This window comes from Schistocerca piceifrons, chromosome 6 (assembly GCF_021461385.2).
Source record: "Schistocerca piceifrons isolate TAMUIC-IGC-003096 chromosome 6, iqSchPice1.1, whole genome shotgun sequence".
In the NCBI taxonomy this organism is placed as follows: Eukaryota; Metazoa; Arthropoda; class Insecta; order Orthoptera; family Acrididae; genus Schistocerca; species Schistocerca piceifrons.
Window position 1 is genome coordinate 232,383,773 of NC_060143.1, and position 18,743 is coordinate 232,402,515.

At 40.1% G+C, this 18,743-nt stretch overlaps 1 protein-coding gene across 1 annotated transcript in view; it reads right to left on the reverse strand.

The window, feature by feature from the left end:
• LOC124802670 (nascent polypeptide-associated complex subunit alpha, muscle-specific form-like) overlaps window positions 1-18,743 on the reverse strand; it is a 61,147-nt gene that overhangs the window by 4,596 nt on the left and 37,808 nt on the right. Inside the window, exons 8-9 of the mRNA XM_047263583.1 lie at window positions 18,265-18,400; window positions 8,364-8,803 (exon numbers count right to left, since the gene is read on the reverse strand). Of these exons, the coding sequence (XP_047119539.1) occupies window positions 8,364-8,803; window positions 18,265-18,400 (576 nt within the window). The remainder of the gene's footprint in view (window positions 1-8,363; window positions 8,804-18,264; window positions 18,401-18,743) is intronic.

Below are 18,743 nucleotides of genomic sequence, written 5' to 3' on the forward strand. Positions count from 1 at the left end.
ATTCCACAAATCCTTTGAGGAATCATTTGTGGAAAGGTTCATCTTGTCCTGACGAATCTATCTCTTTATACAAATGTAGATCCTTTTCTCCCTTGCCTACATAATCCAGTACAACACTTCTCCTCATTTAGCTTTCGGGTGAAACCCTTCTTCACCACCACCACCACCACTGTCACCTCTAGGCACTAAGGCCTGACTGTGACTGCGTCTGACACGAGTATCTATTTAAGTGGGTTGGATAGTGTGGATACAGAAGATGTATGGAACGGATAATAGGACAGAGGTGAAGGAAGATTCTAGTGCTGTCCATGGGCATGGGATTTGGAATGACATGGTGGAGACATGATAGGACTGCTAGGTGGTAAAGGGGGGAAGGATGGGATTGGACAGAAGCAGAGAAGGACGAAGGACTATTTTGGTGTGATGACGGGATAAAAGGCAGGTGTACTACTGAACTGGGAGCAAGGAAAGGGGTAAGCCGGTGGACGAACGACTAAAATTAGGAAATGCTTGGTGTGCTGCTGGCGCTTGGCTGACAGTGGAAACCAAACACGTGATGTCCCTCGTTTGCTACTTTCGAAATACCATATTGGATTCACCATGTTTAGTTGTTTCTTTATTATAACGTGTGTTATGACAGTATACCTTTTCAAGGCAGAGCAATGAAGATCTGTCATAAACACATCACTCTAGGTTCACCAGCTGCGACATAGTCGTGAATACAAACAGTGATCCAGGTCAAATGTTTTTTTATTCCATCCTTGATCACAATATGAAGTCCTTTGACGATGACCGTTTTCAGTCAGTAATGACCATCTTCAGATCTGTTCTACACCACGTCCTAATGTGATAAAGCAGTAATGGCACCATCAAAACATATAAATGTACCATATTCTTTGCTGAGTGTATTTATATGTTTTGTCGATGCCATTATGGCTTTATCACATTAGGACATGGTGTAGAACAGATCTGAATATGGTCATTACTGACTGAAACCGGTCATCGTTGAAGGACTTTATATTGCGATCAATGACTGGAATAAAAAACATTTAACATCACTCTAGGTGTGATTTGTTATAATTAAATATTAGTTAATGACACACTGGTCGTAAAAGTTTTTAGGAGATGTTAAGACGAACAGCAATAATGCTCAGAATTGTATGTGATCACTGTGGTCATGTTGGTAGACACGTGAAGTTGCAGAGTTGAAGTGTGTATGTGTCCTGCTACATACTAATATTTCTTTGATCTTCATTTTTGTAAGACATTCTGGGACTTTATTCTTCATGTAAGAGAAGTATGTTTTGCAATATTCAATGTTATTTACATAATAAAAGCGAATCCCCCCCCCCAGTAACGAGTTCATTCAATTTCTTTACTTCAGTCTGACTAAAAAAATAAAAAAGTACTGTGAGTGAAACAAACTGCAGGAACATTTATATCCTTCAAAGAATGGAGACTCCAGTTTGGAATATGAACAATATTAGGAAAAGCGGAGATTGCTTCTCACTGTGAAGGCGACACAATGAGTTGCAGACAGGCACAATGAAAAGACTGTTACACATTTAGCTTTCGGCCGCCAAAGTTTTCTTCAGGAACCCCCCCCCCCCCCCCCCCCACACACACACACATACACACGCGCAAGAAAGCACACCTCAAGCACAAATGACCACCACCTCCGACAGCTTACTTGTACGAATATGTGTGGTTTCTTATCTGAAAAAGGCTTTGACTGAAAGCTTAATGGGTAACAGTCTTTTGTTTTGCGCATCTGCAACTCAATGCGTCACCTTTACGCTAAGTAGTACTCTATCCTTTTCCTAACATTTATATTCTTACTTGTCACAAATATCTCACCATTTATTCCTCCAAATACATTGCAATTTCTGAGAGAATAGTTAGGCAGAAAATTAACAGCACACCTTACATTGCTCCGAATGAATCCTCAACAATGCTGTAAATTTGTTGTCCAACACAAAGATTGCACAATACAGTGAGTGAGGTAAGTTGTATGACTAATTACAGGTGAACACCATAGTACTTCCTGATTTTAGTCACTCGTGAGGACAGGACTAGAGAAAGTTGAGGCCAGGAGAGTTACAGGCTGAAGGAAATGTTGTAAGGAGAGTTCCCACCTGCACAGTTAAAAAAAAGTTCGTGTAGGTTGTGTAGCAGACAATAGAATGAAGCATATCATGCTGGGCAGCTTGCTCTTCAACTAGGTGGTCCAGCTGCCTCTTGGCCACAATTTGGCAGTGGTCACTCATGCGAACAGCCAACTTGTTAGTTGTTATGCCCATATAAAATGCAGCACAGTTATTGCAGCTATTGGGCTTAACATCTTGTCAACATTGAGGTCATTAGAGACAGAGCACAAGCTCGGATTTTGTCAATGTTGGGGGAAGAAAATCAGCCATTCCCTTTCAAAGGAACCATCCCGGCATTTGCCTGGTCTGATTTAAGAAAATCACGGATGGCTGGATGTGGGTTTGAATCGTCGTCCTCCCAAATGCAAATCCAGTGTGCTAACCACTGCGCCACCTCGTTCAGTGTAGTAGATGCCTGTGACAGGATTGGCGTAGTTGGCTGTGGGAGGATGTAAGGGAGAGGTCTTGCATTTAGGTATATTGCAGAGATATGAACCATTAAGTAGGAAACTGGGAGCAGGGTTTGAGTACGGAGGGACAAGGATATTGTGTAGACTGGGCAGGCAGCAGAATACCACTGTGGGAGGGGTGGGGAGGATATTTCTCATTTCAGTATATGATGAGAGGTAGTCAAAAACATGGTGAGAAATGGCATGTGAGATCTGTTTCTGGTCAAGGATGGCAGGGTAATTTCAGTCTGCAAAGGCCTTCCTGAGACCCTAGGCATATTTCGAGAGGGGCTGCTCATCACTACACATGCGACCACTATGGGAGGATAGCCTGCATGGAAGGAACTTAGTTGTGTGTAATGTGTGGCAGCTATCAAAGGTAGGTATTGCTGATGATTGGTAGGTTTGTTGTGGACAGAGGTACTGATGTACCCATCCTTGAGGTGGAGGCTTGACATCAAGGAAAGTGGCTTTTTGGGTTGAGGAAGATCAGGTGAATCAAATGGAAGAGACGGTGTTGAGGTTTCTGGAGGAAAGTTGACAGGGAATTCCCACCTTCGGCTCAAATCATGACAATATCTTTGTGAATCTGAAACAGGTGAGGCATTTGTGATTCTCTGTGTTTAGGAATGATTCCTCTAGATAGCCCATGAATGGGTTGGCATAGGATGCCATGTGGGTGCCCAGTGACTAGGGGATGCCTTCAAAATAGAAGTAACTGTGGTTGAGGATGTAGCTGGCCATGGTAACCAGGAAGAAGATTGTACGTTTGGAGTCAGTTGGGCATGGGAAAGGTTGTGTTCAACAGCAGCAAGGCCACGAGCATTAGAGATGTTCAGTTATGGCCACACTGGATGCACCTCGCTTGTTGCCTAGGTACCCTGCGACTCGCATTGTGCCAAGTGCTCGGATGCTTGATGACCACATCTGAGCACCAATGCCTGTCACCAAAGATGTGTTGCTCGCTCACACTGTGGATACGTCTGTTCCAATTATGAGTCAGGAAATGCTTCTGACAGAAAATATTTATTTGAAATATGATCTCGTGCAGAAACTGCCATCACGCGGGTTACATAGTATTAATTATGAGAGGTGAACATTGTGAATTCAACATGTTGTATGGACAACTTTGCGAGTATTGAGGCACAACTTTTGGTTGTTTACAAATCACTGTAAAATCATTCGACATCCTTCTCATTGCTATTGCAGAAGAACTACAAAAACAAAAGACAAATTATGGAGCTAGTGAATCTGTAGTTACATCGATACTCCACAATCCATCTTCTGGCACGTAGTGGAGGGTACCCCATACCACTAATAGTTGTCTCCTTTCCTACTCCACTCACAAATAGAACGAGGGAAAAATGGCTGTCTATATGCTTTGATTTTATTTTATTTTAACTGGGAAGCTAAAACAGCTAAGGTCCGACCCGCCACTGCCCACACCGAAACTAAGTTTATTGTGTAGTATCGCTCCCTGTATATCTAGTAAAGCCAACCAATGCCCTTAAATAGGGCAAGGAGTCCCTCTACCAGTTTTTTGTCAGACACAATTTCTTCAGGTCTAGTTGTCCCGAAGATTCTGTATCTTTTACTCTCCAATGCCATGCATTCGAAGATTAGGTGTGATGCAGTCTTCACTCTCATCAGAGATCCTACATTATGGTCCTCTTCTGTCATACCCATTGTGTGTAGGTGTGTTTTGAAATTCCCATGACCGGTCATCAGTCCAGTCACGAGTTTGATCTCTTTTCTGTTAAATCCAGGATTACAGAGCTTCTTTTAAAACATGGCATGGGCATCATTACCTTACCATGTTTTTGTTTGTGGACCTTGGTCCAATATCCTATGTGCTGTTTCCTAAGCTAGTTCCGTAGTTCCAATTTGATCATAGCCTTGGTGATTGTCAGGACAGGTTCCAGTCCAATAAATGGAGTTGTTGCTTCGATCCTAGCCAATCTGTCGGCTTGTTCATTACCACAGATCCCCGAGTGGCCAGGGACCCACACTAGGTTTACCCTATTGCTTCCCCCTAGCTCCACTAGAGCCCTGTGGCATTCTTCAAAAATCTTAGATCTTGTTGCAGGAGCTGCCTGGCTGTCTGAATAGATGTAGATGCTACAGTCCTTGTGTCTATATACCTTTCTCATATCTTACCTTCATGGTCCTTACTTGCAATATATATTGGTGGCAACAGAATAGTTCTGCAGTCTGCTTCAAATGCCAGTTCTCTAAATTTTCTTAATAGTGTTCATCGAAAAAGATTTCGCCTTCCCTCCAGGAATTCCCTCGAGTTCCCGAAGCATCTGTGTAACACTTGCGTGTTGTCTGAACCTACCAGTAACGAATCTAGCAGCCAGCCTCTGAACTGCTTCAATGACTTCATTTAATACAACCTGTTACGGATACCAAACAGTCGAGCAGTACTCAATAATAGGTCGCACTAGTGTCCTATATAGGATCTCCTCTACAGATGAACCACACCTTCCTAGAATTCTCCCAATAAAACGAAATCGATCATTCGCCTTTCCTACCATAATTCTCACACGGTCATTCCTTTTCATACTGATTTGCAATGTTACATCCAGATAGCTAAATGGCACAACTGTCAAGCAGGACTCAACTAATTCTGTAAGAACATTACAGGTTTGTTTTCCCTACTCTTCTACATTAACTTACATTTTTCTACATTTATAGCTAGCAGCTATTCATCACACCAACTGTTCGTCTAGTGACTAGATTAGTCACATGCTGCTCAGTGTGTCCGTACTCTTTTAAGTTCACAGATGTTTGTTTAGCAAGGTGAGAGCCTTAGTGTAGAGGGAGTTGGCATAAACAGCGACAAGCAGGACACTGGGTGGTAAAGGAATAATAACTATGGAGAGTCTGTGAGGAGGTTAGGTTACAGGTAATAGGCTGAAGGTGTTGGTCCCCAGGGGCAGAGATTCTCTCTGTGGGGGCACAGTTACCATCTACAATAGGTCATCCTAGCTGGTTACTTTGACACCATAGCTCACATCCCTGCAATACACCTAGATGCAAGATCCATCCCAAACATATCCTCCAAAGACTACCTATTCCAGTCTGTCGCAAGGATCTACTACTCCATCAAAAGGCAGGGCCATCTGTGAAAGCAGCCATGTGATCTACCAACTTAGTTGCATTCTACATGGGCATAACAACTAACAAGCTGTCTGTCTGCATGAATAACAACCACCAAATTGTGGCCAAAATATAGATGGACCATCCAGTAGCTGAGCAAGGTGCCCAACAAAATACTTCACTTCACTGACTGCTTCAGAGCCTGTGACATCTGGATTAATCGCACCAACACCAGCTTTTCTGAATTGCACAGATGGGAACTCTCCCTGTAACATTTCCTTCATTACTTTCCCCCCCTCCCCGGCCACAACCTTCACCAGTCCCAGTCCTCCATCTGCCTACCCCCTTCCATGCTTAAGTTACTACATACGCCTCTTATCTGACCAACGAATCTAAATAGTTTTCCCTTCTCTACTCTCCCATTTCCCACCTCCTGCACAGCCTCCCAACACCACACCTAGCAGCCCTACCCTGTCCCCACCACGTCCACGCATGCTGCTACAGGCACCACTAGCATCTTCTCCCACCCATAACTGATATTCATCCCACACCCTACCGCACACTTCTGTACCCCTACTGCTCACCGTAGTTACACTGCTGCTCATGTCAGATGCAGTCACAGTTGGGTCTTAACACCCGGAGACGACAGTGGCCTTGTGTGAGAGTTGTGCTCGTGTGCATGCATGCTTGTGTGTGTGTGTGTGTGTGTGTGTGTGTGTGTGTGTGTGTGTGCGCGTGTGTGTGTGTGTGTTTTCCAATTCTGTAGAAATGTTCTGCCTGAAAGACAAAATATTTCTATCTTTTTCGTTGTGCCTCTTCTATGTGGAGAATTGCAATCTGTCCTTTCTATTTGTTGTCATTACATCTTTGACTATTTCCTTCAAGAATCCAATAAATCTATAATTAACAACAAACGCCAAAGGTACCCAAAAGAAAATTCTCATGCTTCTTAATGCACTGAGCAGTTTAAACAAGCCTGATACGTCAGGTTCACCGCTGGAGAAAAATATTCATATTTCACTAAAGAATCCGATAAACCTATAATTAACAATAAACAGCAAAGGTACCCAAAAGAAAATTCTCATGCTTCTTAATGCACTGAGCAGTTTCAACATCAGGCTTACTGCTGGAGAAAAATATGTTGAGAATGGGTCTCACTCAAAGAATCACACCGATTTTCTCAAATATACGAGAGATGTTTGAAGGTATGTTTGGATGAGCCCTATTTGGCTGTAACAGTCCTGCCATCAACACTACTGCAATGGAAGGCAATTTTGCAATATAGCTGGGCAATACATCTGCTGCTACACAATGTACTGCTGAGGGACTGACAGTGTTGTCCCCTCAAGAATGGAGACTATTTCATAGTGCAGGGCAATGCCTCTCTCTGCCCTCAGCTGTAAATGCTTCCCTCTAAATCTCACCTTTGTTTTCTACTTCTCTCATCGACAGTGCTGCAGTCACGTGTCTGAGTGAACACAATACGGTTTCACTATAGTTTGAAACGTTACACACATTAATAATATAGCCACACATTTTTGTAGTTGTTATGGGTTTGTTGTGTGCAGTAATGGAGAAATGGACAAAACAAGAGAACTACGAAGTTTATAAATGCAATTCATCTACGACCAGAGCTATGGGATGTTGTAAGTAACATATACGGAGATGACTATCTGCAAACATCACTGGCAACCTGTTGCCGATGAGCTAGAATCACATCTGATGAAGCATACAAAAAATTCTGAACTCTGCAAACCTATGCCAAATACAAGGCAAAAAAGTTGCACAGGAAGAGTTCTGCCACACGGTTTGCATTTGTTGCCATGGGTCTCTTACCATCTCGATACATACCTGAAGCAGGAACTGACAGTCTAAATGAGGTGTGTGCTGGTGGAGGGTGGGGAATAAAAAAATATATGTCCCTATTTCAAACTTCCCTTAATGAAATCTTTCAGTCCTACCACCACATTGCAGACATGTGGTGTGAGGTTTATTGATAATAGTGAACATTAAAGAGGTACATTAAACTTTTGTACGAGCTCTGGCAGCTAAAAACCGAAGGGAGACCATCAATCATGTTGTAACTGTTGTACAACCTCTCATACACACATCAGTTTTAGCAATTTTCCGACCAACCAAAAACGTGTGACATTATGGTAAATCCTGGAACAGGGGTGTATACAATATCAGTTTGCAGGAAATTTTATGAAGCATACTGCTTACTTAAAAACAGAATACACCCACAGAGCCTGATTACTCTCGTTCTTTCTAACTTTATTTCTGGTGTGATTTAAAAGCTCTAATGAGCACTCACTTCCAGTGTTCGTCAATTTTGAGGTGAAAGGGTGACCCCTCATAAAATCTTGTGGCCTGGAAATGTATTGCCGCAAACAATGACAGGAAATAATGGCTGGTAATGCTGTTGTACATATGGCTGCAATGTTGCCAGACAACATTGTCATGATGTACTGTTAACAGTAAGCAATTTTTACGTCTCATCTAAACATACCTTAAGCCTATTACACCCTTAATGCGGGTACGGCACAAAGAAACGCTGTCATTTATTTTCAGGAGCTACTGTCTTACAGTGTGTTCACAAACGTAAGCTGACAGTTTTCTACTGATATAATATATCAAAGAAAGTTATATTGCACACTCCACTCACCTGGGCTGGCAGCTGCTCCACTTCTCGTTTTCCTACGGCTAAGTTCTTCACCGGTGTTACTTCCACTATTAGTTGCAATACCAGCATTACTGCTGCCAGTCTGCACCTGACGAATAACCGATTTAGTTGCAGTGCTTGCCACAGTAGGCGCAGTAGTAGTAGTTGTCACAGATGCTGTTGAAGTGCAGGCAGCTGTAGCAACAGATACCGTGGTGGCAAGCCTAGTGGGAGGAGGTGAAGCTCGTGCTGGTGTTCTTCCTGCCATTCCAAGTGTCTGGCGTACAGATCTCCGAGGTGTATCCTCCCCTGTCCCTGTGGCTCCAGTGCGCCGTACAGCGTCTTTCGAACTTGGAGCCACAGTCCCCAGTCCTGATCCACCAGGGGAGGATCTCGAGTTCACAAGGCGGTTGTTTGTTCGAACTTGCAGTCCCGCGGTGCTTCTGGGGGTAAAAAAAAAAGTTATTCTGTAAAATATACTTGACAATGTCTTTGAGGCTTACTACAAAAATACATCCTTATTCTTCCTTTTGATCAGAACATTAATATATGCATTTCAGAGATTGCCTCCTTTGTACATTGTTTACAAAGTACGGGAATAATGATCTGCAAGTATTCAGAATAACTTACTATACATACTTTTTTACTATAAACAAACAAACATATGAACGAGCACAAGTAATTTTGGTTTATTATGTGGAGACTGCTTTCAGAAATCCAGGAATGAAGCATTTACTGGCGACACTATGGGTGTTAACAATATCAACCATTAGAAAAAAGGTCCCTATTACTTTCTTGACAATATAAATGATAAACTGCTAATCCATCACATTACAATCTAATGCAATAGGATAGATAAAAAATCTACTCACAGGGGAAAACACATATAAAGATATTGAAATTTGCGAGTATTTGGAGTTGGTGGCTCCTTCTGGCAGAAAAGCTGAAGGGAAAAGAAGAGCGGTGAAGGAAAAGGCTAATGGGATGAGAAGGGAAGACTGATTGTTGGGAATTCCACCAGAAGGGATTTGGAAACCTAAGGTCCAAAAGGTGGAAGACAGGGTGATATGCAAGACCGAGACTACTCACAAAACATTGTGCACAAGTTAATAAGAGCGTACAGCTAAGTGCACTGTATGTGGTAAGGTGGAGGACAGGGAAAAAAAAACAGGCAGGTCAGATAATAAAAGGTACAGAAAACTAAAAGGAAATGAAGAAAGGAATAATTACTAAGAAGAAATAGTGAGGCCAAATAAATTAACATAAATTGCCTCGCCTTCATTTATGTTAATTTCTTTGGTCTCCAAATTTCTTCTCAATAATAATTCCTTTCATCACACCCTTTTAGTTTTCTATATCTTTTATTTTCTGACCTGTCTATTTTTCCCTGCCCCCTCTATCTCTACCACATACAATGGACTTAGCTTTATGCAATTTTAACTACTGCAAAATGTTCTGTGTGTGTGTGTGTGTGTGTGTGTGTGTGAACTCTGTATTATCCTGTCTTCACATGTTTTAGATCTCAGGTTTCCAGACCTTGTCCTGAGTAATTTCCAACAATCGCTTTTTCCTTCTCATCCCATCCAGTATGTCTCCCCTGACCTGGGGTTCTGAGCGACTTTTCTGAACTCTCCCATTTCCTAAACCTCACCAGACCTTTTCCTTCACCTCTCTTCTTGCCCCTTCAAATCTTCTGTCAGAAGAAGGAGCTCCTGACTCCGAAAGCTGTGTTTCCTCCTGCCGTTGCTTGGTGAATAGATCTTTTTTCTACTCAATCACATTATATTTTCAAAAATTGATTATTTTCATTGATACATTAAAATCTAAGGAATAAAGGTACCCCCCCCCCCCTCCCCCAAACACAGCATTACTATACGCACACTACAAGAACATTGTTGGTGAGGTGGCTATTGAGAGTAGATGAATTGATTGAAATTGACACATCAATCAATATTTGGTGTTTTCTGGTGCCACTGCCAAACTTAACTATCAGACAACACTGTTTTCACAGCCATCATGCCTATGAAAACAGAACAGATTCACTAAAATGTTATACATAATCAGTTTGAAATCATGTTATTTACTGAAATGTTACATTCATCAAAACTTTGGTACCTATAAGTTAAAGTTACTAGTGACTGAAAAGAACTCAATAACGGTTAACATACTTTGATCATTATTGATTATTCAGATAATTCCATCACTAGCTTGACGAGAGTCTTTCTTACATTCCCCTGGCGCTGCAGCTCAATGTCTGAACTATACGATTAGTAGTTACCTTTGCTACCCCTAATGCTTGTATTCCAAACCTGGCCTGTCCAATACTACCACATTACAAGCTTTTGATTGCCCTTGTTTATTTTTTACTTATGTGCCCTTAACAATGATGAATTTAGCAAGAGATGAACACAGTGAAATAAACTTTTCATGGGAACGTAGTCAAGTTTCTAACAGTGTATCCGATAACATTATAGAGGATGTGATAGTTCAAAACAGCAAAATTCTCTATTTGCAATGAACTGTTAGTAGTGAGCATAACACCTGCTATCTGTACCACCAGAAAATGCTTAATTTAATTTATCCCTCCAATCCTATGACCACATTTCACTAAATATATTTTAGTACTGGCTATGCATTCGGACAATCAGCTGTTCATTCTCGTTCAAGTTAACATTGCCTCTTTCTCAGCGGGAAAAATAAGTCCAAGGGTGGGACATTTACTGCAAAAATATGCACCAAAGCTGGAATGGTATGAAAGGCACTTGTTTGTTTAGCGAACACTCCACAAACATCAGTTCAAAAATGCTTTCTTCTTCAATAAGACGGTACTTTTTACTCTCATAACAGTGGAACTGATACATTATATGCAGTTTTATTAAAAAAAACCTTTGTGACTGACAAGACTGCTGTGGCAGAGGGCAGTGCCGCTGGCATGCAGCCAGCCATGTTTGACAAAGTGCTACATGCAGCTACGAAATGGACAATACAGTGAGTGTGTGGTGCTCAAAAAGAATTACGCTTCACTAGTGGCTGACCCCTACCACTCAACTGACAGAAACATAAATCACAAACTCATTTTAATTGAACTATTGCATTGTAAATGTTGTAAACAATTCCTGACATGTTCAGTGAACAGAGTGTTTCTCAACAAATTAATTTTCATCCCACAACTCATCAACAAATTCTAATTTCAATTCTCAAATTTCTACTACCCATATATTCAAAGTTACACAGGATAATGCTATTTCCAATAATGGACCTGGTCTTAGGAGATATAATAACAGAGAGGGTGAGGATGCAATTATAGCACATGGGGTGATGGCCTCGTTGAATTACACCGATTCATTTTGACTGTAACAGAAGAGTGAAATATAAAGTGGTAAAGTCTGCCTGAAGAGGACAAAGATACAGACTATTATTGTGAGCAAACACACCATTTCTCATGGCTAGCTACTACTGAACCAGTGTACTGTCTCCATTTTATTGAATTTAATGACTGTCAATGTCATATGTTTGTTGTACAACAACAAAATGTATCTCTCAAACTCGTTGCACTTGCAGAGGGGGTGGGGAACAAAATTTCAAATTTTATACCTGCTGTAGATTAATGCTTCGTATCTTCTACATCAGTTTCTTTATATATGTAAATGGTTACAGCCATAATTTAGTGTTGTGTCATCTAAACAAGACACAGCCAGGACAAAAGCATCACAGGCGCAAAAATGTTAGCTGATGCCAGTGCCAAAGAGACTTGCGCAAGTTCCACCAGTGCCATGGGCAGAGCTGAGGATGAAAGTCCAACTGCCGGCCGAGTACAATCCGTCAATGACCGAATTACAACTGACAGAAGCCTACTCGGAAGATAGAAGAGCAGCTCTCGTCCACCTTGTTATAGATCATTATCCAGGGCTGACTTAAGACATGGAACATCGTTCAGTGAACTCTTAGAAGTGAACAGATAGTAGTTGTAAATAGCACTTGCTATGTGCTGTGAAGTTTACCTACAATTATTTGCACTTACCAATGAGGGCCTTTTTTGTGTTATATTACATGCAGTGTTGCAGACATCATTACTCAACGAGTCACAAAGATAAGTAAACCTTTTTAACTCATTTGTGTGACTTTGTTACTAATTTGTTGGAGTGTTGTAGAACCTTCATTCTCCTATCCTGTTACCTGACCCTGGGGCACAGCTGGGTAACAGTGGTAGGGAGAAATGGTCTTCGTGGTGTACTGCACCAGAAGGCGTTTCATGAATGCACAAACACGACCTACCATAACAACAGTGGAAAGTCGGCCTCCACAGCAGTAGCGACGAGGCCTTTACAAAACTGGTGACAGAGGTTTACAGAATTTAGAGTGCCTGCTTAAAGCTCTAACATTAAGTCATGTGTTCTCATTTTTATTATTCTGAGAAAAACTTAAAATCTTGAGTACGCTTAGACAACCTAGACCACAAATTTGAAAAAGTAAAACATCGTTTATACACATTTCAGTGCTGATAGTTTAGTGTTCGGCCACTAGAAAGTACCTTGCCAAGAAACCACATTACATACATGGTACGACTTCATATTTACACAGAAACTAAAAATGACTGAGTTTGAGGATACTTCAATGTCTAGTTCTCTAGTATACTTGGGTATTTTATTAATGATGATCTTCAAAAATTTGTAATTCATTATTTTGAGCTTTTAAAGTTATATTTATTTGTCTATATCTAACATAATTCAGTGAATGACTTATTCAAACTATTTTTTTGGAACACAATTTGTACAAACACCAAAATGTTATGGGTGCAGGCCCCCCCCCCCAAAAAAAAAAAAAGTTCAAATGTGTGTGACATCTTATGGGACTTAATTGCTAAGGTTATCAGTCCCTAAGCTTACACATTACTTAACCTAAATTATCCTAAGGACAAAAACACACAACCATGCCCAAGGGAGGACTCGAACCTCTGCCGGGACCAGCCGCACAGTCCCTGACTGCAGCGCCTTAGACCACTCGGCTAATCCCGTGTGGCTTTCCCCAAAAACTGCTACACTTTTTACTGTCATTCTCCTGTATACATTCAGACATGTCTCTGATATTTAATTAAGCTATTGCTTTTAATTAATGCAAACACTGATTTTAAGTTTAATGGTTGCATGTGTAAGAGAATTCTTGTTCAACAATTGTCGGTTTGATTTGGTGTGGAATGCGAATTTACTGCACTGTACCTGTATGCATATACAGGTACAGTGCAGGTAAGGAATTATCGCCAGGTTGAAAGTTGTAGGCACTGCGGTGTTCATACATTTACCAGTACAGTATGTTTAGTTGTTTCTATCAAAGAAATGAGCTCCACAGCCTAATGTAATGCTAAGGCACTAGATTCAAACTGAACATCTTGAATTCTTGGCAAAAAATGTAATCAATATAAGTTGAAAGTTGTAGGCACTGCGGTGTTCATACATTTACCACTACAGTATGTTTAGTTGTTTCTATCAAAGAAGTGCACTCCACTGCCTAATGTAATGCTAAGGTACTAGATTCAAATTGAACATCTTGAATTCTTGGCAACAAATATAATCAATATATGTTGAGAAATATCTTTTGTGTGGAGGATAAGCTCTGGTTTGCACACTACAGTCAGTTATCTGCAACAGCGATAAGATTTCACAGTTCCTCTGATAGTGGTAAACTCATATATTTAGTGCTGTCGTAAGGTAGCTTTAAACTGATCATGTCAACTCCTCAGCATCAGCAGAAAGAAAGGTAACCAATATTATGTCAAAAACATCAATTTTACAAAGAAAAATTAAAAGTTACATGCCAAGCACCAGAAATCTAGAACTGTTTCTGTCATGAAATTAAAAGAAAGTAACAACAACAATCTTTAACTAGTAGAGAAACCATGCTCCACTAGCAGCAAGGTTTATTTAACAGATTAGATAAAAAGTTTTTCTCCTGCCAGATTTCTTATTGCTATGCTTTCGTAAGCATTCATTTATTAGTGAGACAGACACAGCATATTATATACTATATCTATCATTATACTAATGTCAGAAAGTTTTAATGAAGCACAGTATTGCACAAACCATACATGGCTCATGGATTATGGACATGTAACGAACAGTATCCTCTGCACTGATGTGTCACCTAAGCACGAAGCATTCACAATATACTAGCTTGATAATTAACAGTCCAAACATGCACATCTCTACTACAGTGAAACTGATATGTCAGACACTGTATAGGATGTCCACATAAAATCTTCCTCATTTCCAAATGCAATTTAAGACAACTATGAGACAAAGATACTTGTGGTTTGTGGTATCATGTAAAGCAACTCAAGTTTTGTGTAGGTTTTTCTTGTCAATTCCTTCAGCCACTTGATAATTACCAGAAATACCTACACCTCGAGAGAGCACCATATGTGTGGTGTGGTATGTGGAAACGAAAATCCTCATTCCCATCCAAAGCAATTTCCGACACAAATTTCAAAGGGAGCCACAAGACATAACGACTTGATACGACTAGTTCCCAGCCACTGGGAGCGCAAATAGGCAGTTACGTTCTATCAGAGAACATAGATCTGATAAAATGGCACAGGAACTCAGAGATACCTTCCAAAGAAACCCATAAAAGTCAGTTCGTTGGGCATCACGAGATTTAAGTCCTCACTCAACAGTTTACAAGATACCACATAAATGACTTAGTTTACATGATTACAAAATTAAAGTTATGGAAGAACTGAAGTGGCTTGCAGCTTCACCATCAATTTGCTGCCAAAAGGGTTCACTGGATCGGGCAAAATCACAATTGTCAAGGAAATACCATTTTCACTGACAAAGCAGCCTTCTACAACGTCTACATCGGGATTCAACCCCCCCCCCCCAGCTTTTGGGAAAGTGTCAGAGACAGTGAAAAGATGAATGTGTGGTGTGTACTGACGAAAGATATCATAGCTGGACCATATTTCTTCATGGAGCAAACAGCACCAGCAACTGTTTATCTAGGCATGTTTGACGTATTTTGTTACCCTCAACTTGTTACCCTTAAGCTAAATGTGATCTTCCAGAAAGATGTTGCATCACCGCAATGCAGTTAACATATTTGTGAGTTCCCAGACCAAACACTTTCACAGCGGTGGATTGGACCGAAAGTGGCCACTGCACTTTACTGACAAAACCCTTCTGGATCTCTTCCTGTGGAGTTATATGAAAGACACTGCAGATGCAACAGTGTCCATTACCTCAGACATTTTTAAGCACACACGGGTTGAGATAGAGTATTGATATCTAAGTGGTTTATTGGTTATGAAAGGAGTGCATGCAGAAGTGTACTAACTTTCAAAGTTATTTTACATGATGCTGCAAACCACAAGTATCTATGTATCATAGTTTTTTTAACTGCATTTGGAAATCAGGGAAGTTTCATGTGGACATCTTGTCTTCTCTGCAAAAACACAACACAAAAAGCATCAATACATCAAGAATTCAACATCACATCATCACATAGCAACTCTGATCACTAATTTGTTAAAGTTAAAACAATGCAGCTCTTTGTTACACGATATACTAGTATGCAAATCTTAAATCTTCCCTGCCAGCAACATGAAACCTAAAAGGTTTTTCCCACCTTCTGGCCTTGAAAAGTGCAGCTGAATGCACAGCATTGTGGCATTTTGAAAATAGATAACATGTACTGTGCTACATGCACAGTATACCTCAAAGTGTCACACAATGTGAATTCAGTCAAACACAAATTGCAGAAGGCAGCAACCAAAAGGGAAAAGGATGGCCGTAATTTCCCTTTACAGCACTTTACTCCACATCTTGTTTCTTGATTAAGCTCTTAATGTTCTGTTTGTTTTCAAGCTCATACATACTATCTACCATTTTTTCCTTCTCTCCATCTCATCTGAGTATACTATGAATTTACACATGAACTACTCGAGTATGTCCTACCGATGAAATATGTCACTTTCCTCTATCACTGCCCCCCCCCCCCCACCTCCCCTGTGCTGATCTTCCATTTTTCAGGCAATGGAGACAATCCGCTGTAAGAGGATTTTACATTTTTTGTTAGCTTGTAGACGACATATTTCCACTAGCTATCACCTCGCAAAGTGCAGCAGGATGCCATGTGTTATACTAGTATCTAAGGAGCTTAGGTCTTAAGATGTGAAAAACAGGAGAAGCAACAGAAAACGCTGTAATTTTTCTGTAGGTAATACAATAGGTTTAATGAAACAAACTGCTTTCTGATAGTAAGCTATGTAAGTTGCAGTGACATGAATATTTTCTTATCTCCCTCTAGGGTTGTTCATGATGCACTGATGCCAGAGCGATGACTTTTCAATAGAAATGTCTGTCATAATTCATCACTATTTGGTTTTAATGAAGTACACTACAATTAGTCTGTTTCTTGCATTATACAAATGTGATTCAACAGAAAACTTCTTCGCAATTCAATTTTGTGCGATTAGTATCACCAGAGTGGTACTGTGATTTCCCATGCATAAAACATCTATTCCACTGTAACTGTTTATTTGATCTATTCTTTAATTTAGTCTTCAGTAATAGAATCAGATGTAAATTACACATAAATTTAATTACAGGGATCAGTAATGGCAGGCTCCAAATAGTATTTTTATCTCTTGGCACTACAGTCCCATTGCAACAAAAACAAATTAGAAAATCTTGCTCAACCTAAACTCAATGACAACATGAGTGATACTATTAACTAATAGTGGTGAAATATTGAAAATCAATTACAAACTGTTTGATATCTATACTTCTCAAGCATGCATCACCTAAATTTAAGCTGAATGAAGAAAGGCGACTTTCACAACAATCTTACAGATGTGCCTTATGTCATCAGGATTTCTGCTCAGCTGTTGTTCCTCCCTAATAACTGAACAAAAGCAGACAGTAAATTGAGAAAACTGAGTAAACACTGAAAAATTCTGGCAAATTACCACATCCCATGATTAATGTATCACTTGTAAAAGCTTCCATGCAATTGTGGGTACAGGTTAAAAACTTCCACTATTATACACTACGCAAGTTTGTAATTTAAGCTGCAGCCCAAATTCTCGAAAGAATCACAAGTAATCACTTTTAAGTCCTATATGATTATTTTTAGTCATGATGTGAATGCCTGACGATCTATCTTTCAACTGTTTACAATGAGGTTCTTCTAATTTGTCACAACCAAAAATGTGATGCACTATGATATTCTACTGTTTCTGATAAACTGTCTTCAAATACCGACAGATTACACATTAGTGAGTTATGTACAAAGCATCAATTAATATTGTACAGAACATCCCACAGCTTTCACGTGTACACACAATTCGATTGCATATCTTAGTACTAAGCTTCTTTCCCCATTCACAGCACAATAATAAAAATTACATAATCTACAACCTACTGTACAGGGAAAAAAGGCAAAGAAATTATGAATGAAAAAAGAAGTAACAATAATATAAATAAAATGCTTCTGGAAAGGATGTCTGACAGTTTTCTAATAAGGTAGTGGTGTCAAATACAATCTCTTTTAATTAGTGCTGTGTGATAGCAAATAATGATACACCAAGTAATATATCCTGTAGCTGATGTGAGACAGCCTTACTCATCCCTGCCGCAGCTCAACAAAGGAAAAATGAAAAGAAAAAAAGATGGAAGAGGATAAATCAAGGATTTAAAACTAATTTGTATTAAATTAAAGAACTGGTCCCATACAGGAAATAACTGACGGGTACGATGAAACTTAACATTTTCTGCACAAGGCCAAAAGCTGTTGCTTTTTAAGCTGGTAATTTTAGCATTTGTGCAATAATTTTCAAAATTACTGCCTTTAAGTTATTAAGCCTAACATACACAAATTTCGTTGGAATTACGGACAGCATGTAACATACCTGTTATCCTCATCCTGAGTCTTATTATTTATTCTGTTTTTCAGCTTCGGAGATGCCCTCTCCTCAGAGGCACTTCGCGCTCGACCCTTGCCAGCAATTTCAATGAGTGGTTCATCGTCTGAAGATTCCACGTCAGCTGAATCCAACAACATTATACTTGCTAAAGGCTGCAGTCACAATGCATATAAAATGTGTAAGAATAATTACAGTAAGTCTGGCAAAGACTGCACTCTGCAGTTGGACTGAGACATGTTATTTTGCCCTGCTCTAGATCACTTTAAGAGCACAATAACGGAAGCAGTGCTTTGTCTCCGTTAGGCAGCACATTCTAGGAAAATCTTGAGCACTGGTGATCTACTGTTAATAGAAACCTACAATTACGATGAAATGGCCTTCCAAATAATGTGTGATTATCAAGACTAAATACAAGTGATGTCAAGGGTTAATGCTGCTAATTAGTCTGAGGAGAAGGGTTAAGA